We start from the raw sequence: 21,182 nt of genomic DNA on the forward strand, positions 1-21,182 counted from the left end.
CAATTTTTATCTGAAGGACCAACATCAGCCTATTCTTTTGTCCTAACACATTAAGTTCGGAGGACATAAAGGCAAATTGTTTTACATATTTAACATGAGCACGCCTAGCTCCGACTAACACAAGATCTCTACTGAATGACAGAAAAATTAGGCCTTACAATTATATGGGGGACTGGCATAAGAGAGAAACAGTCAGTCACTAGCACTTAAATTAAGGTAGCATTTTCCAGACATATTTCAATTATAAGGGGTCCTGAAAAAAGATATCTGTGAGACTCTTCCTTACAGAATGTTATAATACCTCTCAATATACTAAAAATCATTTAACTTAAGTTGTGCTACATGATTAATACTGACTACTCTGTCATGGGAGATCAATAAATTATGTAAATACATTACATCTTAGGGTAAAGGTATATTAAAAAAAAAAAAAGCCAGCCACTTTCCAATGTTCAACTCAATCAAGATGTAGGCTCTTCTAAGAAAATACATTCATTAGAATACTATATAAGAAAATCCAAAAATAAGTTATTATCCAAGTCAAATTCATAAAAACCACTTGGCTTTTCAGAGAACTTTAACAAGGAAAAATGAGGGTTTTACTAGAAAATCCTTGTTGCCTAGAGAAGAAAATATCCATTGTTGTAGCTTTTGTACTTTTTACATCACATATTTTTAGGGATCAGTATTTCCTCTAAATCAAAGTGGAAAACTACAAAATGAACAATTAGCAAGAAACGAAATCTGGTAATGCTGTTTTACAGACCAGTGATTCCTAATATTCTGCTTTTGTATCAAGTATAAGAACAATAAAAATATTCATTCTTATGTGAACACTGATTTTTATTTTTTTTCCTTCGCTGAATACTCCAGAGCCAGCTAAATACTGGTCTGCTCACTTTCTACCTTCTAAACAGCCTCCTTCTATACAATATTCATATTAAAGCACAGTAATTTCAACCAGAATGTTAAAAAAAAATGACTCCCTCTGTTTCACCACTTACTAAAATATCAAATTATCTTCAATCCAAGGACTTAAAACAACTCAGTCATTGGGAGAAAGAACACATCATCTTAAGCCATATATACAAGAAATCAGAAGTTAATAGACAATTCTCAACAATCAATTAGGGAAGACCAGAGTATCACGAGGAAATTAAAAAGATGGTATTTTAATTAACACCGATTCCATTTGGTCAGTTAGGATCTCACAATTAGATATTACCTGCATTCTGACTCTGTCTTCCCTTCTGATTTAGTACATGCTAAAGCCAAAAGGTGGGCAAAAGGAAAAAGAGATCAAGACAAACAAGTGAATCCAGTCACTATATTTATTTGGCTATTCTTATCATAGTAGAGAATTCTGAGTTTAAGAAAAAAAGCTATCTTGTTTCTGACAAAAAAGGCAAAATACTATAACATGTCAATTGATAATTATATTCCTCAGGGAATACTATCCCAGCGAGCTCAATTTTCAGGTGATATGGTTAAGTCATATTCATTGTTAAAAGTTATCTCAACTAGAAAATCATTTTGCTTACAATCGCTAGGGCTAACTTTTCTTAAATGTATTTATTTCTATTCCCACCTCCTTAGTAGATAGATCTTATTGAACAAATCATTCTAAGTGAGAATTTAGCATGTTACTAGCTCAGTATTATCTATCGTCTTATTCAGTAATCACATTCTACTTGTCTAATAAACCTATACTCCTCTAAAAAGGCATGAAAGCAGCCAAAATAGATTTCTAAACACTTAACTCATGGAACAGTTTTATATCTAGATCTCAGTCCCTATTTATTCTTGTTTTTGATACAATTCCAAAGTATACGTACTCATTAACGATACAGCGGAGATACCTTACCTGGCAGACACCATCTTAACCAAATGATCAAAACTAACATTACCTGTCATGGCCACACTGACATCATGTGCCTCCTAATGAGCTGCTCTGAGAACAGCACGGCATCACTTTTGTGCTATTCCTGCCAAGAAAACATCACCTGAACCTAACAGTGAGGAAACATCACATAAACCAAAACTGAGGGATAATCTACCAAGTAACAGGAAAATCTTTTTTTTTTTTTTTAACTGTCAAGGTCATGAAAGAGAAGACTGAGAAATGGTTCCAAAATAAAGGAGTCTAATAAAGAGACATGACAACTAACTGTAACACATGGTCCTAGATTGGACACAGTACTTACAAGGGGGACATCAATGAGACGAACAATGAAATGTGAATGCAGTCTGTGGATCAGATGCAAAACTGAATCAATGTTAACTTCCTGATTTTGATATTTGGACTGTAGTTACACAGGAGAGAGCCCTAGTCCTTAGGAAATACAAGTAACAGGACATTATGTGTGCAACTTATCCTCAAATGGTTAAAAATGTCACTGTAAAGGGGGCACCTGGGCTGCTTAGTCGGTTAAGCATCCGACTCTTGATTTTGCCTCAGGTCATGATCTGGGGCTTGGGGTCATGAGATCAACCCCCCCCACCTCAGACTCTGTGCTCAACGCAGAATCGGCTTGAGATTCTCACACTCTCCTTCTGCCCCCACCACGGCTTGTGCCTGCATGCAGGCATACTCTCTCTAAAATAAATAAATATATCTTTTTTAAAATGTCAATAATAAGGGAATTGAGTAAAAATATATAGGACGTCTGTGTACTATTTCTGTAACATGTAAATTTGAATGTCTAAGTTTTTTTAATGGACACTGTTATGCTGTACGCAGCAATATAGTTACTTCTCTAAAAACAGATTTCCACTCAGGTCAGTACTGCCATACTGCTGTAACAATTTCTAAACAGTTGCAACATGCACAAACTAGCTCATACAATATCCTAAATACTCTAAAGACAGAAAATATTAATAAAATATGAATCACAAACAGAATAAATTGAGTCAACTCTTAAGGCAAATTCACAGACATACCTGCATGCCATAGCAAATTCCAAGAACAGGCTTGCCAATAGTGAATATCGCTGGATCAAACCAGGGAGCATCTTCTGCATACACAGAATTAGGTCCTCCAGAGATGATAATAGCGCTGTGGATTCAAGGAAGAGAGTCAGTGAAGAATCCTCTAACTGCTAATTTTTATCCTGAAGGCCATGCCCCCTCTCCTGTGAAGCACTGAGGGAGACTCAATACAGATGCAGAGATATTGTCGTTTTCAGTACACTGTAGCAGATCCAGCCTCCTACACAGCTCAATCATCTATACTCTATTGCAATGTGTTAAAGTCCATCAATTCAACATTCACTTGTTAATAAGTACAAACTTCAAATAAATACTAATGTTTCTATCCGTAAAGGTTTAGCATGAATTTGTTTTGTCTTCCTCATTAGTGAAGGAGTAAATGAGAATTCTAAAGGGAGATGGGGAAAATACAGGTCTTTCAGGAAGCAAGGAGTAAAGCAGGTCACAGAAAGACCCAGAATGACAAAGCCAAATACAACAAGGGATGACAGAATATGAATAATAACCTAACTTTGCCTGTTGAAAACCTACCCAACATTCCCAACAGTTCTGTCTGAGACCCAGGAAAGGGAGCTAACATATGAATGCCCATATGACATTCTCTGAGAACCCAGGTCAATATTATAACTTAACTACATTATAATTTACAAAGCATTCTATGGGTTAACTTGAGAGTCAAACTGTTATTATGGAAAAGGCTTCTAACTGAGGCCTATGATCTTTACCTGGCCACTGATAGATCTAATTTGGCCCTAAGCCTACACTCAAAAGATTGAGAATATTTTGATATTATGAATTTTACATAAAAATCCGGATTTCTGGGTTTTCTTTAGAAGAGGGGAAAAAAAACCTGGCTGCACTTGACCTTCACTCTCATATGGCTACAAACAACTGGACTCACAGAGAGATCTGCACCTCCAGACTACTCTGCTCCCTAGTCTGCCACACATGCCCTCTTATACAACAGAGGCATACCTATGCTCATCACTTAACTGAAGGTATCCTCAAACTCATTTTAGGTTTGAGTTTTGCAGGAATCCTGATTTATCTACATTTCTCAAGGAAAATGCATTTTAAGATCTAACCAAAATCTTCTTACAAATTCAGGCAATTCATTTTATAATTAGCAGCTGCTTGCCATGTAAAGACAAAATAAAATATAAGCTTATAATACTTCCAGAAGAATGATGTAATAGCCAAATTCATAAAAATTATTCAGCAAGACAGGACATTTTTCAAAAAACAATTCAAGTGAGCTCAAAGGCCCCACTCTTCGAACTTTGCATTGCTTACATGAATTACGCTATTCATCATGTTAGCCTATCTCCTGCAAAAGAGACTAAAGACAACCTACTCAGAGGATAAATGTAACATCTTTAAGATAACAATCCTAAAGGGCTGTAGTGTTAGCCTTAAGGGTAGATATATGCAACTTAGATCTTTAATTCTATAAAACGTACTTAATAATCAAGACCTCTAGAATTTCAGTACATTATACTTAGTTTTATAAAAGATAACCACCATGGGACTGCCCAGCATCCCTCATTAATCTGCTAAACAACTCAGGACTGTAAGAGTCTTAATACTATTAAAAAGAAAAGGGAATGGACTTAGTCAAGGATGAAACTCAAGCAGTGCTTAAGCCAATTATGAAAATTCTTATTTCAATAACTCTCAAGAAGAGCTAATCACTCATTCTGAGTCTTCTAGTTCTACCCTGCAATTACTTTGAAACTAACTCGCAATTACAAAGCCAATAAGCCACAAGGCATTCCAGATACCAATTTTAAGCAAGTCAAACTTCCAAAAAGAAGTAGGTTAAAAGGTCTCTCCTCTCATAATACTAATATTCTAGGAAAAGGATGGTCAACTAGATATCTCAGCAGACAGGATTATAATAAGCAAAGCCACAGGACTATAGTTCCTACACAGAAAGAACCTCTAGACAGAAGCAGGACCTAGGAATTGTTTATAATCAGGTGGCAAAAAAATAATTAGCATCCTATTGCCAAGTATTTGGCTACCCTATTCTTAAACATTTAGCCTGGGTTAATCTTCTGGAGATTTTTTGTTTGTTTTGGGCGAAGGGAATGAAGGAGTTTAGATGTGACAGAGAGTTATTCAGAATTCTCACAGTTTTTTGATTCCCTAAACTGGTTCTCACCGGCAAACTGAGATGGTCGCGTTAGAGAAACTCAAGGGTCCCTTCTTACTCTAAAGATTCTACAGTTCGAAAGAGATGACTGTTTTTAACTGTATCCTAAGACTAGGACACAGTTAAATTTCAACCTGTCTATTCTGATTTCCAATTCACTCTATTTCAGAAACAAGAATCACAGGATAAACAGGTCTATGAAGCCCTTAAAAGTTAACCATTTCTCTAATGGAAAAAAAATTATGTTTTTGAGAAAAATTAAACACACTGTATTTTGGATGAAATATAGCATTAATGTTTAAGACCCATTTGAAGTTACAAACTGCAGTTGTTTGCTTTTGGTAACACTCTTCATAAAGAAAGAGCATCAATTCCATGAGAAAAGGCATAGCATTAACCAGAAATTGTTAAAAAAAAGAAACTATATATAAGTTGGCTGTCATTTTGACTAGTTCTGAGCATAAGCTGTTGAATTAAACCTTATATTAGACTTGAGAAACTTTCATATTTTAGAAATTTGTCTCTTGGGATAGGAGGCAAAAGTGACTCACTGGACACAGAATTCTTCTCATTTAGGTAATCTAGCTACTGTATATATTCCTTTGATCAAATGCTGTGGGATGAATTAATGACAATAATAGCCAAATTCAAGTCTAACCCAAAAATCCTAAAAAATATAAAATATTCAAACGAAAAGTTCTTGTAACTGTGCAATGAAAATTAAGGAAATCTTTTTAACTAAAAAATTTTTTTCCTTTAATTTTTTTTTTTAAATCTGAAGCATAAAAGAAAATTTCTTATAAAACCATTCCATGTCTTATATTCATTTAAAAAATTCAGTGCCCAGGGCACCTGGGTGGTGCAGTCATTTAAGTGTCTGACTCCTGGTTTCAGCTCACATAGTGATCTCATGGTCTTGAGACACAGCCCCAGGTCAGGCTCCACACTCAGCTAGGAGTCGGCTTAAAACTCTCTTTCCCTCTCTCTGCCCCACCCCCCACCTCGAACACACCCTCTCTCTCTCAAAATACATCTTAAAAGAAAAAAATTCAGTGCCCGCGCAAATTAATAAAAAATTCCATAATCTAAGCTCAATCTCATAGAAAATAGAAATGAAAAGTCTACCGGAATCCTTGCTCTTTTATGGCAAATGCTGGTGTTTCCAAGGGGAAGATTTCCGACTGCACAAACAGTTCTCTCACTCTTCGATCTATGACTTTCCCATACTGGGCACCAGCATCCAGAATGACAACAGCTCCTTCATAGTGGTGGTGGCCATCCTTAAGGTCTCCTCCAGCGTTCTCCAGCTGCAAATATTAAGGCAAATGTCCTCTTAGTTATAAAAATTAGTGCTCCTTTAAAAAAGAGAGGTCACTATCAGCTCCAAAAACATACCGAAACTGTTAACTTAGGACTCACATACCCATAGGTAAGCATACATAAACACTTTAATAAAAGCCAGCATAAACTGCTATGTAATATAGTCACTTTATGTATAAATGCATCTTAAATATATTATCTAAAATGGTGGACATACAACCCAGCTGTACCAAAATATAGTCCTAGTTTATGCCTGTCATACTGACATTCTTACTAATAGGGCCTCCTTTGAATCTCAAAAGCATCTTAGCTTGAACAATAAATTATATGGTCACCCTATCTAATAGTCACAGCATTCCTATGAGGGCTATACTGATGAGGAACCAAAAGTCTGCTGCCAGAGTATAAGCATGTTCAAATTCACTTCATTAGGATTGTTTGTATTACCTGAGGAAAAGGGTATAACCCATAACATTAGAATTTTAAAAAGGTTTTTTAATCTTATCTCTGTCACCTATACATTGATAATGCTTTTCCGGAAAGCAATCAGAGCAACGAATCCTCAGAAAACAAGCTGCCGTAATTTTAACAGAAGAGGAGGCTCTATAAAGTTATAAAAGATATCTGAATCGCAATTCCTTCTCAACTCAGGAATATTATATTCACATACAAGAGAAACGAATTATAGAAGTCAAATCCGATACAAAGTTAATCAAAGTAAAAAAGAGAGAATAAGGAATAAAAACATCTCTACCAGAGCAAGCCAAAAAGAGAAACAACAGATCAAAACTGGAAAGTGCGACTTCTAAATTAACTAAAAGATATTAAGAAAATTATACAAGGTATAAACGATTATGAATCAAAATTAGACTATGAACCCAGAATGACCTATCTCAACACATACTTCTGTTTAAATTTTTATTTAAATTCCAGTTAATTAACATACAACATAATATGAGCTTCAGGTGTGTAATCTAGTGATTTAACACTTCCATACAACACCGGGTGTTCATCACAAGTGCACTCCTTAATCCCCATCACCTATTTCACCCCCCCCCCGTAACCATCTGTTTGTTCTCTACAGTTAAAAATCTGTTTCTTGGTTTGCCTTTCTCTCTTTTTTCCCCTTTTGCTCATCTGTTTGTTTCTTAAACTCCACACGTGAGTGAAATCATATGGTATATGTCTTTCTATGACTGACTTATTTTGCTTAGCATAATACTCTCTAGCTCCATCCACATCCCCGCAAATGGAAAAATATGGACCACTTCACAAATTTGCGTGTCATCCTTGCACAGTGGCCATGCTAATCTCTGTACCGACACATATGCTTAACAAATTATTGGGCTTTAAAGAAAAAAACCTTTCGATATTTTGGATAAAAAGCACACATGACTTATAATTCACTCAACTATACGTTTGTTGTATGTAACTTTCTGTATCCATGTTTTATTTTACAATAAAAAGATTTTTAAAAATAAAGCAAAAGGGAACTAACTTTACTTCGCACCTAGTATTTCATGTGCTTTACATATTTTCTTATTCATAATGATATGTATTTCTATTTTACAGATGAAGAAAAGACTCAGATACTATATCACCTGCCTAGGGACACACTGGCAGAAGCAGAAGGTAAATGCAGGCCTTTTCAAACCCCAAAACAATTAGCACTATAGAAGTAAAGTGGGTAAATATGCAATATATTTTTGGAAGACTACCTTCAAAGTTATTTTAATTTTTAATATTTTGGTACTTAAAAGAAGTAAGCTTTATTACTTTAGAAAGCTTGCTTACGTGAGTGAAATAATGTTCTGCCGATATCTGAGAAAAGTAGTTATACGATATAAATGATTTTGGAAATTGAATTTCATCAGTGCTAAATTTATTCAGGTAGCTGCTCTTCAAAAAGACACTTTAGTAGACGTCAGTTGCCCAGATAAAAGTTTTAGGGTTAAAAGAGATTTTAAGACGACCCCCCCCACACACACATACACATATTCTAATCATCTGAGATACTCAACTACCCAGAATAATCCTTTCATTACCAAAAGGCTACTGTAGAAGCATATTTACTTATTTAATCTCACCACACCTATAACTCGGGAAAAGATATACATTGTCTTCACAAAATTATCTAACACCTTAGGTACTTTAGAAATGTCAACAAATTTCACTGAAAGTTTTTCTTAAGAAACCATCATCTCACATACAATACTGAATGAAGTTTGAGCCTACAATTAAAGGGTTAAACCAAAGAGTCAGACTCTCTAGCTCTTGACCTTATCACATGCTTGTTCTATCCTCCTTTTTTTATTCTTGAAAAATTTTGAACTTACAGAAACCTACAGAAAGGTTGAAAATATGGCACAGGGGTGCCTGGCTGGCTCAGTCAGAGGAGCATGCAACTCTCCATCTCGGAGTTGTGAGTTCAAGCCCCACACTAGTTGTAGAGGTTACTAAAAAATAATAATAATAATAAACTTAGAAAAAATTAAATTTAAATAAACTTAAAAAAGGAATGGCACAATAAACCCCACTGTCTGCCTAAATTCAACAATTAGTAACATTTTGCCACATTTGCATGATTTCTATCTGAATATACTTCTTCCTCTGAATTACTGGAAAATAAATTATAGATATTTCTCTCCCAAAAAAACTTTTCAGCATGTACTTCCTACTAACAGGAATATTCCCCGCTATAACTACAATACATAATCACACCCAAGAAATTTAACACTAATAGTATCTACATACAAATTTCCTCAAATGTCACCACTAATGTCCTTTAAGGCTTTTTTTTTTTTTTTCAGATTTTAAAATATTTTTTTGGCAACAGTCTTACACTAGTGATGTAATTATGCCTCTTCCTAATAAAACACCACGGCAAGGACACGATGTCATTTTGTCCCACTATTGGTGATCCTGACTTTCATCAGTTGGTTAATAGCCTGTGTGCTTAAAAGTAAAAAACAAACAAACAAAAAAACCCAAACACCTGATTTCTAGTCCTCCCCCTGCTTAAAATCCTACAATGATTTCCCCTCAGAATAAAGTTCAATTAAGTCCAAAAACCTTCCAAGCCCTATAAGGCCTTGACCTAATCTTTAACCCAAATTGCTGTTTAAACGCCCCATGATCCCACAAAGCGTAATGTCCTCTTCGGCTGAAAAATCCCAACATGGATAAATCAGTTTCAGACATGCCAACTGAAAGAAGCCAAACACCTCTAAAATCACACTATATCTTTAATTTTCCATTAGCTCAATGACACAGCTGTCACTGCCTTGGCCTACAGTTATGTACAATTTGACATAAAATCCCTCAAGGGAGGGGCACCTGGGTGGCACAGCGGTTAAGCCTCTGCCTTCGGCTCAGGGCGTGATCCTGGCGTTACGGGATCGAGCCCCANCTGAGTTATGGGATCGAGCCCCACATCAGGCTCCTCTGCTATGAGCCTGCTTCTTCCTCTCCCACTCCCCCTGCTTGTGTTCCCTCTCTCGCTGGCTGTCTCTATCTCTGTCGAATAAATAAATAAAATCTTAAAAAAAAAAAAATCCCTCAAGGGAAAGAGATTCCCTGGAGTCTCTCAGAAAATTTCCCTTAGTGCAGAAAGATGCCCCAAGGATTCAGCAAAAGAAATACAGCTGAGCTTAGCTGAAATTCATCTAGGATAGACATTCCGAAGCTTTATACAACTCACCAAATATGTCATTTCTCTATATATTCTATAAACACTTAAGGAAGACCCCTTGTGAGTGCAGTGGCTTGTAACTCCTAGTAATACCGTTAGACAAGTGCAACCCCTTAACATTTAAAAACCACTTGAAGGACTGAGTTCTGGTTACTACCTGAAAAACTTCCATTGACATCTTCTGGTAAGACCAAGGAAGTACTAGCATCAAACTGGCAGAATGAGTCGTCAAGGATCTGGAAAAAAATTTCCAGAAGTAACTGAGCACTCTCAAGAAATGCTGAATCATCAAAAATTTTGATGGCATAGAAGATGTGTGGAACAACAGTTCTTGGACAACTCAGGTCAAACAATAACTTAGAAGTGTCAAACTAAACATGAAGGAAGTTTTTAAAAAATACCAAAACTAATTTAGTTCATATTTTTTTAAATCTGTAAGTGGTATATGATTCTCAACAAAGTCTAAGTCTCTTATATACAAAAAATTCTAGGTGCGATTACTGAATACAGGCAACAGTTACATAGTAGTTCATTTTCTGCCTATGTATATGAAGGAAGTTTGACCACATGCTTTTAACTGTTTAGCTGGTTAGGGACTTTATACTCTCTGCTCTACTTATGCATGTTTTTAATATTCTATATGTAACAGACTGTAATATTGGCCCTAATTCTTCACGATTCCCTATATCCATGCTGTCTCTCATATGACTTCGCAGTTCATCCTCTTTTAAGCAGAATGTATTTCCTCACTCTTAACATTGGGCTCAACCATGAGACTTGTTTTGGCCAATGTAATGAAGGCAGAAATCATGGAGTGTAATGATTCTACTTGCACCCTGTGCTTATGCCATCGTGAAAACATCATCAACCTAGTATTCCCAAGAGAAGGGGAGCTCAGCAATGCTGAGCTGACCCACAAACTTGTCAGCAATAAATCAGTTCACGTGTCCTTCTGAAAATGTTTAATACCACCTAAAGTGAAATTTTACAAAAACTGTTTAACACCAAAGCATCAATGGCAGGTCCTAAATCTGTAACATACTACAATTCTGCTTTCCCTGGCCATAAATAGCAGAAATACATAATATAGGGCAAAATTATTCAAAATGGCTATAATCATGCTTAGCTTTCTGTGACCTTTTCCTTAAGATACACATTACACTGATTCTCTAGCTTTGGAAATTTAAAACATAAATGCAGACTTATCTTTTTTTTAAGGGGGTAACTAATGAAGCAAAGATATCAGGGAAGAGGAACCACGTAGAGGCATTATTAATTAACCTCTGTGGAGGTAGGCCTGGTGCCCAAGATTTACCATACCAGGATACTATGCCTCACAAACTGACAGAAAAGTCCTTATCGGGGCGCCTGGGTAGCTCAGTCATTAAGCGTCTGCCTTTGGCCCAGGGCGTGATCCCAGAGTCCTGGGATCGAGTCCCACATCAGGCTCCTCTGCTGGGAGCCTGCTTCTCCCTCTCCCACTCCCCCTGCTTGTGTTCCTTCTTTCGCTGGCTGCCTCTCTCTCTGGCTGCCTCTCTCTCTGTCAAATAAATAAATAAAATCTTTAAGAAAAAAAAAAAAAGAAAAGTTCTTATCAAATACCTGAAAATAGTTTTTATATGTCAATATTGCACCAATGCCAAGGTTGCATTTAAAAAAAGAAAAACAATAAAAACTCAGCCTTATTAAATCCCGAGTGCTTCCAATTCTATTTTCATCAGCTTTATTGCCAAATTATTTAATTTATTTATTTAGAGTGTGTGTGCACGGGCACGCATACAAGCGCGGGGAAGGGACAGAGGGAGAGGGAGAGATAGAATCCCAAGCAGACTACCCACTGAGTGTGGAGTCCAACACAGGGCTCAATCTCACGACCCTGAGACCATGACCTGAGCCAAAAATGGACGCTTAACTGACTGAGCCACCCAGGAGCCCTCAAATTATGTTTGAATTTAAAATTCAGATTGCTATTATCAAATATAGAAGTTGTTCATTTCTACTGGTACGTGTTTATAAAGCCAATCTAAAAGTAGCCTGTTTGCCCACAAGCCACATCCTATTCCCATTAAAATGCAGCTGAACAAGATATTTTTTAAAACACCCTTAAGGACAAAATATTATGATGCAATTTTTTTTAAGTTTGTTTTACTCTACCAATGTTTATGTCTTCCAGGCATCAAGTAGGTTATTACAACGTAAATATTCTAAACTGTACAAAATAGAAAATACCAAACCTGTTAGGGTCTATCCTCTGACCTAGTAATTCCACTCCTAGGTTATTTATCCAAGAGTAATGAACATCTATGTCCACAAAATCTAGAAACAGTTCACGTGGCCATCAAATGTGAATGGATAAATTCTAGTACATCCTACGGTGGAATACTACACAACAGTAAAAATGAACTACTGATAAAACATAGATAAATCTCAAAAACATTATGTTGAGTGAAAGAAGCCAAAAATCGCTATACGATTCCATTAATATAAAGTTCAAAGCAGGCAAAACTAATGTTTGGCTATGGAAATGGGAACCGTGGTTGCTGCTGGAGGAACCAAGGGACATGCAAGAACTTGGGAGTGACAGAAATGTTCTATATGTTGATTGGGATAGTGGTTACACAGGTATAAACATTTGTCAAATTCAAATTGTACACTTAAAGTTCTATACCCTGCACCCATGTACATTTCACTTCAATTAAAAACCAGCAAAACAAAATACCTATTAGTGACCTTTCTCAACCCATTTGTCTCCACAAACTGAAAAACAATGTTACAATAAGCAATTGTTTACCCTCAGCCTTCAGGGGCACCAGATGGTCAAGCTCTGCCATGGTGTCAAAAATAAGGCCAACGTTCACTCAAATCTAAGAGCCACTCCATTACAAAACCAAAATCTATCAGGTTAAATTCACTTACGTGGATTAAACATCCAATTAACCATCCATTAAAAGTTTATATATATATTTTTAAAGATTTTATTTATTTATTTGACAGAAACAGAGACAGCCAGCGAGAGAGGGAACACAAGCCGGGGGAGTGGGAGAGGAAGAAGCAGGCTCATAGCAGAGGAGCCTGATGTGGGGCTCGATCCCACAACGCCAGGATCACGCCCTGAGCTGAAGGCAGACGCTTAACCGCTGTGCCACCCAGGTGCCCCTAAAAGTTTATAATTTTTTTCCTAATTACTTTTAATTACCTTTTAAAAAGTTATCTCCTCAGTCTCATGCTGTAAGTCTGGTGCCTGATTTCACCCAATCAGATGTGGGGAGTTGGGAGGACTGTATCTCACAGCTCATAACAATAACGCAGCAATATAAATATGTTCCATCAAATTATAACTTAGGGTCTCACAACAAAATGGATCAAAGACTATAAGAGCTAAAGCTACAAAGCTTTTAGAAGAAAACATAGGCAATTACACAAGATTAAAGGTCATTAGGAAATGCTCCTTAGGAGGCAAGCCATAAAACAGACTCTTATCTACAGAGAACAAACTGAGGGATGCAAGAGGGGAGCGGGAGGGATGGACTAAATGGATGATGGGTATTAAGGAGGGCACTTGCTGTGATGAGCACTGGGTATTATACACAAGTGACAAATCCCTAAATTCTACTCCTGAAACTAATATTACACTATAACGTTAACTGGAATTAAAAAAAAAAAAAACAAAAAAACAACTTGGAAAATAAAAGGGGAATGTTCCTTAGATGAGATACCAAAACCCAAGTGATGAAAGAAAATAAGTTGAACTTTATCAAAATTAATAAGCTTTTATGCATCAGAGGACACCATTAAGAAAGCAAAAACCCACAGAATGGCAGAAAATATCTGCAAAGCATATTTCTGAGAAGAAACTTGTCACTAGGGGCGCCTGGGTAGCGCAGTCATTAAGCGTCTGCCTCCGGCTCAGGGCGTGATCCCGGCGTTCCAGGATCGAGTCCCACATCAGGCTCCTCCGCTGGGAGCCTGCTTCTTCCTCTCCCCACCCCTGCTGTGTTCCCTCTCTCGATGGCTGTCTCTCTGTCACATAAATAAATAAAATCTTTAAAAAAAAAAAAAAAGAAACTTGTCACTAGAATAAAGAAACTCTTACAACTCAATAAAAAGACAAGTAACCTACTTTCAAAAATCAGCAAATTATTTGAATAGACATTTCCCCCAAGAAAATATACAAATGGACGATAAGTACACGAAAAGATGTTCAACATCATCAGTCATTAGGGAAATGCAAATCAAAATCACAATAAGATACCACTTCATACCCACTATGATGGCTATAATCCAAAAGACAAGTGTTGGCAAAAACGTGGAGAAATTAGAACGTCATGCACTACTGACAGAAATGTAAAATACCACAGCCACTTTGGAAAACAGTCTGACAATTCACCAAAAGGTTAAATACACAATTACTACATGACCCAGCAATTCCACCCCATGTATATATACCCACAAGAAATGAAAATTTATGTCTACAAAAAAACTTGTATAAGAATATTCATAGCAGCATTATCCATAATATTCAAAGAGTACAAAAAACCCAATGTCCATCAACTGATGAACAGATAAGTAAAAGGTGGTATGTCCATACAACAGAATATTATTTGGTAATAAAGAATAAGGTACTGAACATATGCCACAAGACAGATGAACTTTGAAAGCACTGCACTACACTAAATAAAAGAAGCCAGTCACAAAAGACTACATATTATAAGATTCTAGTCATATAAAATGTTCAGAATAGGCAAATCCGTAGAGACAAAACAGGTTAGTAGTTGTCTAGGCTGGGAGAGAAAGGCAGACCAGGAGAAAGGAGGACTGGTTGCTAAAAGGTATAGGATTTCCTTTGGGGGTGATGAGAATGTTCGAAAATTGACTGTCGTGATGGTTGTACAAATCTGTGAGTAGACCAAAAACCACTGAACTGTGCCCTTCATATGGCACAATTTTATGATATATGAATATCTCAATAAAACAGTTATAAAAGTATTTTTTTAAGAAAAGAGTAGAATCTAGGTGATACACCTAAATGCTGACTAAAATTTCTTTTAACTTGCTTGTCAGTTTGAAATTTTTCGTAAAATGTTAAAGGGGGAAAAAAATTACAGCATAAAAAGTTTCACTTTACTAATAAATGTATCAAAACAATGATTTAACTATAAATATTTTTATATTCATCTAAATTTTCCCAAATCAGTTAGGGATTGTTCATCCAAAATTTGTTCAAAGCAGCATTTTAGAATTTGGAGTCTTAGATTTATATTCATAATGAGACTCAGAGGATAAGAACTACTAAAACTAGTTCTCCAAATTATAGACAAGGTGAAGGTGATTTAAATTTACATAGATCTCGGTAAGTTTTAAGAGACAAAAAGGATTCTGTTCTCCTGGTGACAAACAAGAATAACAGAATTTTGCATGTCCAGGCAGCTTTAAAAGTTTGGAAACATCCCCTGCAAATGTTACGATAGATTAGAGCAGATTATTTTACCTGTTGGTCAGTTTCAACGCTGCTGGTTCTCACCTTTTAGAAAACAAGTAATTTGACACTCAATTTTTAAGAATTTCATAAACTCTTAGCATACTTACTCAGAAAAAATTATTCTAATATATACATTAGGATTGAATTTTAGCCAAATTTTAAAAAAGATGTCCCTGTTTAGATCAAGATCTAAACCCAAGGCAATGTGCGCTCTGTAACTGGAATGACCATATGGCCCAGTTTGCCAGGACTGTCCTAATTTACACCTGTCATTCCCACACCCACCCATTTATCTCATAGGCTTCATTTTTTAACATTCTTAGGAATAACTGCATTAAATAACATAGGGTGGGTCTGTTAACACTTTCACTTTATACTTCCACCTTCTGCCAAGGTTTTGTCTAGTCCTGTGGAGTACAGGTGCAATGAACACAGAGTTCTGACTTCTAACTTCAGGTTCAATCTGAAAGCCAACCACTGATAACCCATTTCTTTTTCCAAATCCTTTCCTAATAAGATGAAGTACACTTGGACAGGGGCATGTAAGGGTAACTAACTCTATCCAGTCTTGAGTGCCACAGCCATTGCTCAGCTTGCAAGATGCACCAAACCTCTAGGCCACCATCTGGGTCAGTGGAAAACGTGAATAAGGTATCTGTAAAGTATATGCAGGAAAGAGATGTTGTGTGTTCCTGTGCATGATGTCCAGAGACAGTAATTTGAGCACTCTTGCTACAGGACTTCTGCCATTTATTTACTATATTGTATAAATCCACATTTATTTTGTTTGGTAATATTTTATTTTACAGCAATTACAATTTATTTTTAGCAATTCCTTTTATGTTTATGTGCCCCAGGTTAGCCAAAAATAGAAGGCCACACTACTATAACCAAACACCTTACTCCCTATCACATTACAATGTACTATATTAGGGAATGTACAGACTTAACTATATAAACCATCTCCTTGGTGCTCAAAACAATGAACCCGAAGCCATGGCAAGGGTCCACCAATAGTAAACCAACTAATACCACATTACTATTTTTTTTCCAAACCACTATGATTCTTAAGCAATTACAGAAACATCTCTATTCCACAATAAGCATGAAAAAAATACTCTCTACAACCCAGAATTATACATGCTATACAAAGATTCAAATTTCTGCAGAACGATTACTCTTCTATTGATTCACAGAGTGCTTCAGAATTATGTTTTATCCCTGAGGACTTCCTTTTTAGTATCTAAACAGAGTCTAGGTTAGAAGGAAACATGAAGGCATTGTAAGCACCATAACAGAGGTAAATTTTATTCTTCTGGATAGCAAATAAGTATTCATTACTTTAAACAGCATCCTTTGAAATAGGAATCATTAAACAGCCTTTTAAAAGTATCAAATATATTTGAACAAGTATAGGACAAGTGTACATTTAAAAAAAAAAAAATACTTGAGACAATTATCTTCCTTAAGTAACAAGTTGGCCCAGCTAAAGACAAGGCCATCTGAGGTTTCTGGAGGAATTTCAAAACCTTCCAAGTCTTAGAACAGGAAACAATAAAAACTATGCCTTTTGTCTGTAACAGCTCTTACATTCTAGATGAAGATTTTTTTTAAGGGAGGGAGTAGAGAGAGGGAGAGAGAGAAGTAGGGGGGACGGGGAAAGGGAGAGAATCTTAAGCAGGCTCCACCTCCAGCCGCAGAGCCCGATGAGGGGCTCAATCTCACAACCCTGAGATCATGACCTGAGCCGAAATCAAGTCAGATGCTTAACTAACTGAGCCCCTAGATGAATATCCTAATATGTGAACAAAATCTGAAGCAGAAAAAAAAAAAAATCATCTTTGACCTTTAAAAAAAATGTTCTATTATAGAGTTATAAAAGGATAGCTGTTTAATACTCAATGCATCCCAGGTAAAAAAAAATCTTGTTATCTTTCTACTCAATTCAAAAACTTAAAGGGGCGCCTGGGTGGCTCAGTCTGTTAAAGGTCTACCTTCGTCTCAAGTCATGATCCCAGAGTCCTGGGATCCAGCCCTGCCCCTCACCCCGTTCGTGCTCTCTCTCACTCTCTCAAATAAAATCTTTAAAAAAAAAATGAAATTTGGCTTGTCTCATTAAAAAAAAATTTTTAATGCCAAATTTAAAAGTTTAACAGTAGATGTCATTAAAGATTCTATACCACATGCAATCAATTTTAAAACACTTTTAATCCAAGTATGATTTACCCTAGTCAACATCTCAGTAAAGGTGACAGAGCAGGTCCTACTTCTACTCCCACCAAGTCTGAGGCTTAGATAAGGACAAAAAGGGGGAAACTTTGACAAGTAACCCAAAGAACAATATTCTGATAATCCTGCCTTAATAAAACAGAAAATAGTTACCATGTCTGATATTGACCTATATAATATTCATACATAACACTGAGTAGCTGTAAAAAAGTTTTCAAACAAACCATTATATAAGATCTTAACTTCTTTTTTTTTTTTTAAAGATTTTATTTATTTATTTGACACAGATAGAGACAGCCAGTGAAAGAGGGAACATAAGCAGGGGGAGTGGGAGAGGAAGAAGCAGGCTCACAGCAGAGGAGCCTGATGTGGGGCTCGATGCCATAACGCCGGGATCACGCCCTGAGCCGAAGGCAGACGCTTAACCGCCGTGCCACCCAGGTGCCCCAAGATCTTAACTTCTTAATAACATATCAGTTCCTTAACTAAGAAAACAATAACCTCTGCTTTGGATATATTTTAATAGCACAAATGCTTTTACAGATTTTAGGTCTCTCCCTAATTTCTATCATGCAAAAATGTCATTTTAGAAAATCCTGTGATACAAATTGAAATGTACCGGAATAGGAATCATAATCAGCTCTTTACTCCCACTTTAATTTATGAACCAGGATTTACACACAACTGTCAGAGTCACAATCGATGTACGAAGTAAGCTTGGGTACAGTACCTTTATTTCATTCCAGAGGGAAGGGTGGTTCAGTGGTAAACTATGGAAAAGAAATGCGTACTCAGATTTTCAGGTGGACCTCTTAGAAATCTATTTCACCTAATTTATTATGCATATTATCCCATGTTTACACATCTCTTTACTTGAAATGTTTCTTATGATCAATAACATATCACGGTTTAATTGTAGGGAGTTTTTTCCTCCTTAAAAGTACATGAAATAATAACAGATTTGATGAAATATGTTATTTCCCTGATGGCTCCACCTGAAAATGTTCCAACTGAGTTCACATCTAAAAACAAAACAAAACAAAACAAACAAACAAAAAACCACACAAAAAAACAAAAAAAACCACTCATGCTTTAGTATGCTATAAAACATAAAGGACCTTGAAATAAAATCAATCAGCAATTCACTTGAGGCTCAAATATATCAAATTGATCAAGACTCTCCTTAAGATGCAAATTAAACAAAACAAAAATATCAACTAGAAAAAAAAGTTTATGTTCTATATTCCTGAGACAAATAAATTTGGAAACTGAGTCTTGAACTTTCTGCTGCCAGTTAATTTTGTGAAAATACTCTTCTCAAATCACCACATAACTTTCAAAGTCTGTAAATTAGGTTTGAGTCCTCGTAGTAGTATAGTCCTTTCCTCTACCAATACGAAGATAAATTTTAAGTCTCAAAACAGAAAAATGCTTTGCAAGTGAGCTAATGTACAGGAAAGAGCTGTACAATGAGGTTTACATTAGCTTCTGAGGTCAAAAAACTACAAGTTCGACTGTCTTCATTCCCCTTTACAATCCCGAGAAAAGTTTCACGTAGTCTATGCCATTAGTTTTCTCGGTTTAAAAGAGCATTTCGCTATCTTATCATCTTTTCTCATTTGTTCAACAAATAGTTTTTTTAATGTTTAGGAGGTACTAAGCAATCATTAGTAGGAAAGGACCTACTAATATGTGACACTTAGACACCACCTTTGAAAAAGAATACCATCTGAATAAGGCACTACTGACAGAACACCAATCCCCACCTGACTTAAAAATCCCACACACGAGTAAAATTTAATAATTTCTTAAAGCCAGGCTCTAAACAGTGTACAAGAGATACATCTTACTCAAGTTAATCGCCAATTCAAAACTATGCACTTTATTGCTGACAAAAACGACTTTCTGAGGGTCTGAAAACGCCAAGCCAACGAAAATTTTAATACAGAAGTGAAAGCGAAGGTGCCCAATTCAGAAGCGAGACTAAAGAGGAGGGTCTAAAGAAAAAAGTGAGTTGGAGGCGACGAGAAGCGCAGCGGCGACCCAAACGTGCTCTCCCCACATCAAGTTAGCAACTTTTCCAACACCCCGCGACTCCCCACTTCCCAGCCCTCGGACACGCTGGCCGCTGCTCCCGTCCCGGAGAGGGCACCCACCGCGGGGAGCGGATCCACCGCAAACAAACGTGCAGAAGCAGCAGCCAGCAACTAGGGGCGGGGTTAGACCCACGCTCCTGCCCTCGGAGAAGGATGGGGGGAGGGCAGCGGAGCGAGCAGCCCTCGGGCCACCGGCCCTGACCGGGGACTGACCGGGGAACGGGGGGGTGGGGGTGGAGGGAGGACTGCAATCACGCGGCCTCGCCGAGGGCCGGCCTCGCCGCCGCGGACCCCAAGGCCGGCGTTAGGGAATGGGGAGGGCCTCACCGAAGGCAGGCGGGAAATGGGGAGGCGGGAAGACGGGAGGGCAGCACAGCTTGAACGCCGCACGCGAGGCCCCGATCCTGCCTCGCCTTCCGCCGGCCCCAGGAGGTCCACAAAAGGCCCCCAGCCTCCCGAAGGGACGGGGGTGAGGGCTGAGGAAGCAAGCACACACACCCGCTTGCCTCCCTACCTCCACCCTCCGGCCGCGCTCCTCGGGCTCCGAGCCCCACAGCAGAGCGGGGGAGGCGAGGGCCAGCGGCGCGACTCCGGGGAGCTGACGCCCTCCCCGACGCCCGGAGGCCGGCGGGCACAGGAACCCCGACACGCAGACAAAAATCAACAAAGCACCTGCCGCTACAGAGGAGAAAACATGCCACAGGCCCCGACCGGGGACTCTCCGGCGCGCAGCTGCCCGGGCCGCAGGGCTGCGCAGACGGGCTGGGGGGAGGGGGGGTCGAGCGGTGGTTCCTCGGCCCCGGAGCCTCGCCTGCGCCCGGAGGCGGCAAAGCAGGGAGCCCCACGCCAAAAACTGACCTTGGAGTCTCCGTTGCACAGAGCCATCGGGGCCGGGGCTGCGGCAGCGGCGGCCACAGTATGAGACGGGGCGGGAGAGGGCCGGCGGGGTCGACTCCGCTGGCCGGGGCTTGAGGAGGAGGCCTGGTCTAGAAGCGGGCGGGCGCGGAGAGGAGCTAGCCGACTGCGAGGCGCCGAATCTAGCAGCCGCCGCGGAGCGCGGGCCCCAGCGCCGCGGGAGAGGAGACCAGCAGCGCGCACGCTGCCCCCGCCTCCTGCTTCCGCCCTGGCCGGCCACTGGGAGGAGCCAGAGCCCGTTCGGCTAGGCAGCCAAACCGCGGACACCCGGCAGCTGTGGCAGCCGCCAAATCAGCCCGCTTCGGGAGG

At 38.4% G+C, this 21,182-nt stretch overlaps 1 protein-coding gene and 1 pseudogene across 2 annotated transcripts in view; both read right to left on the reverse strand.

Annotated features, from left to right (window-relative positions):
* The window catches only part of GMPS (guanine monophosphate synthase), a 56,109-nt gene extending 34,945 nt beyond the window's left edge, over positions 1 to 21,164 (reverse strand). Inside the window, exons 1-4 of one of the 2 annotated variants that reach the window (XM_019806464.2) lie at positions 20,286 to 20,808; positions 10,312 to 10,390; positions 6,269 to 6,450; positions 2,941 to 3,055 (exon numbers count right to left, since the gene is read on the reverse strand). In XM_019806464.2, coding sequence (XP_019662023.2) covers positions 2,941 to 3,055; positions 6,269 to 6,450; positions 10,312 to 10,362 — 348 coding nt within the window. In that variant the 5' untranslated portion in view covers positions 10,363 to 10,390; positions 20,286 to 20,808. The other variant, XM_011232997.3, reaches the window with a different exon arrangement.
* On the reverse strand, positions 7,717 to 7,817 carry LOC117795507 (annotated as a pseudogene).
* Positions 21,165 to 21,182: the final 18 nt, after the last annotated feature.

Source organism: Ailuropoda melanoleuca, chromosome 1 (genome assembly GCF_002007445.2).
Source record: "Ailuropoda melanoleuca isolate Jingjing chromosome 1, ASM200744v2, whole genome shotgun sequence".
Lineage (NCBI taxonomy): Eukaryota > Metazoa > Chordata > Mammalia > Carnivora > Ursidae > Ailuropoda > Ailuropoda melanoleuca.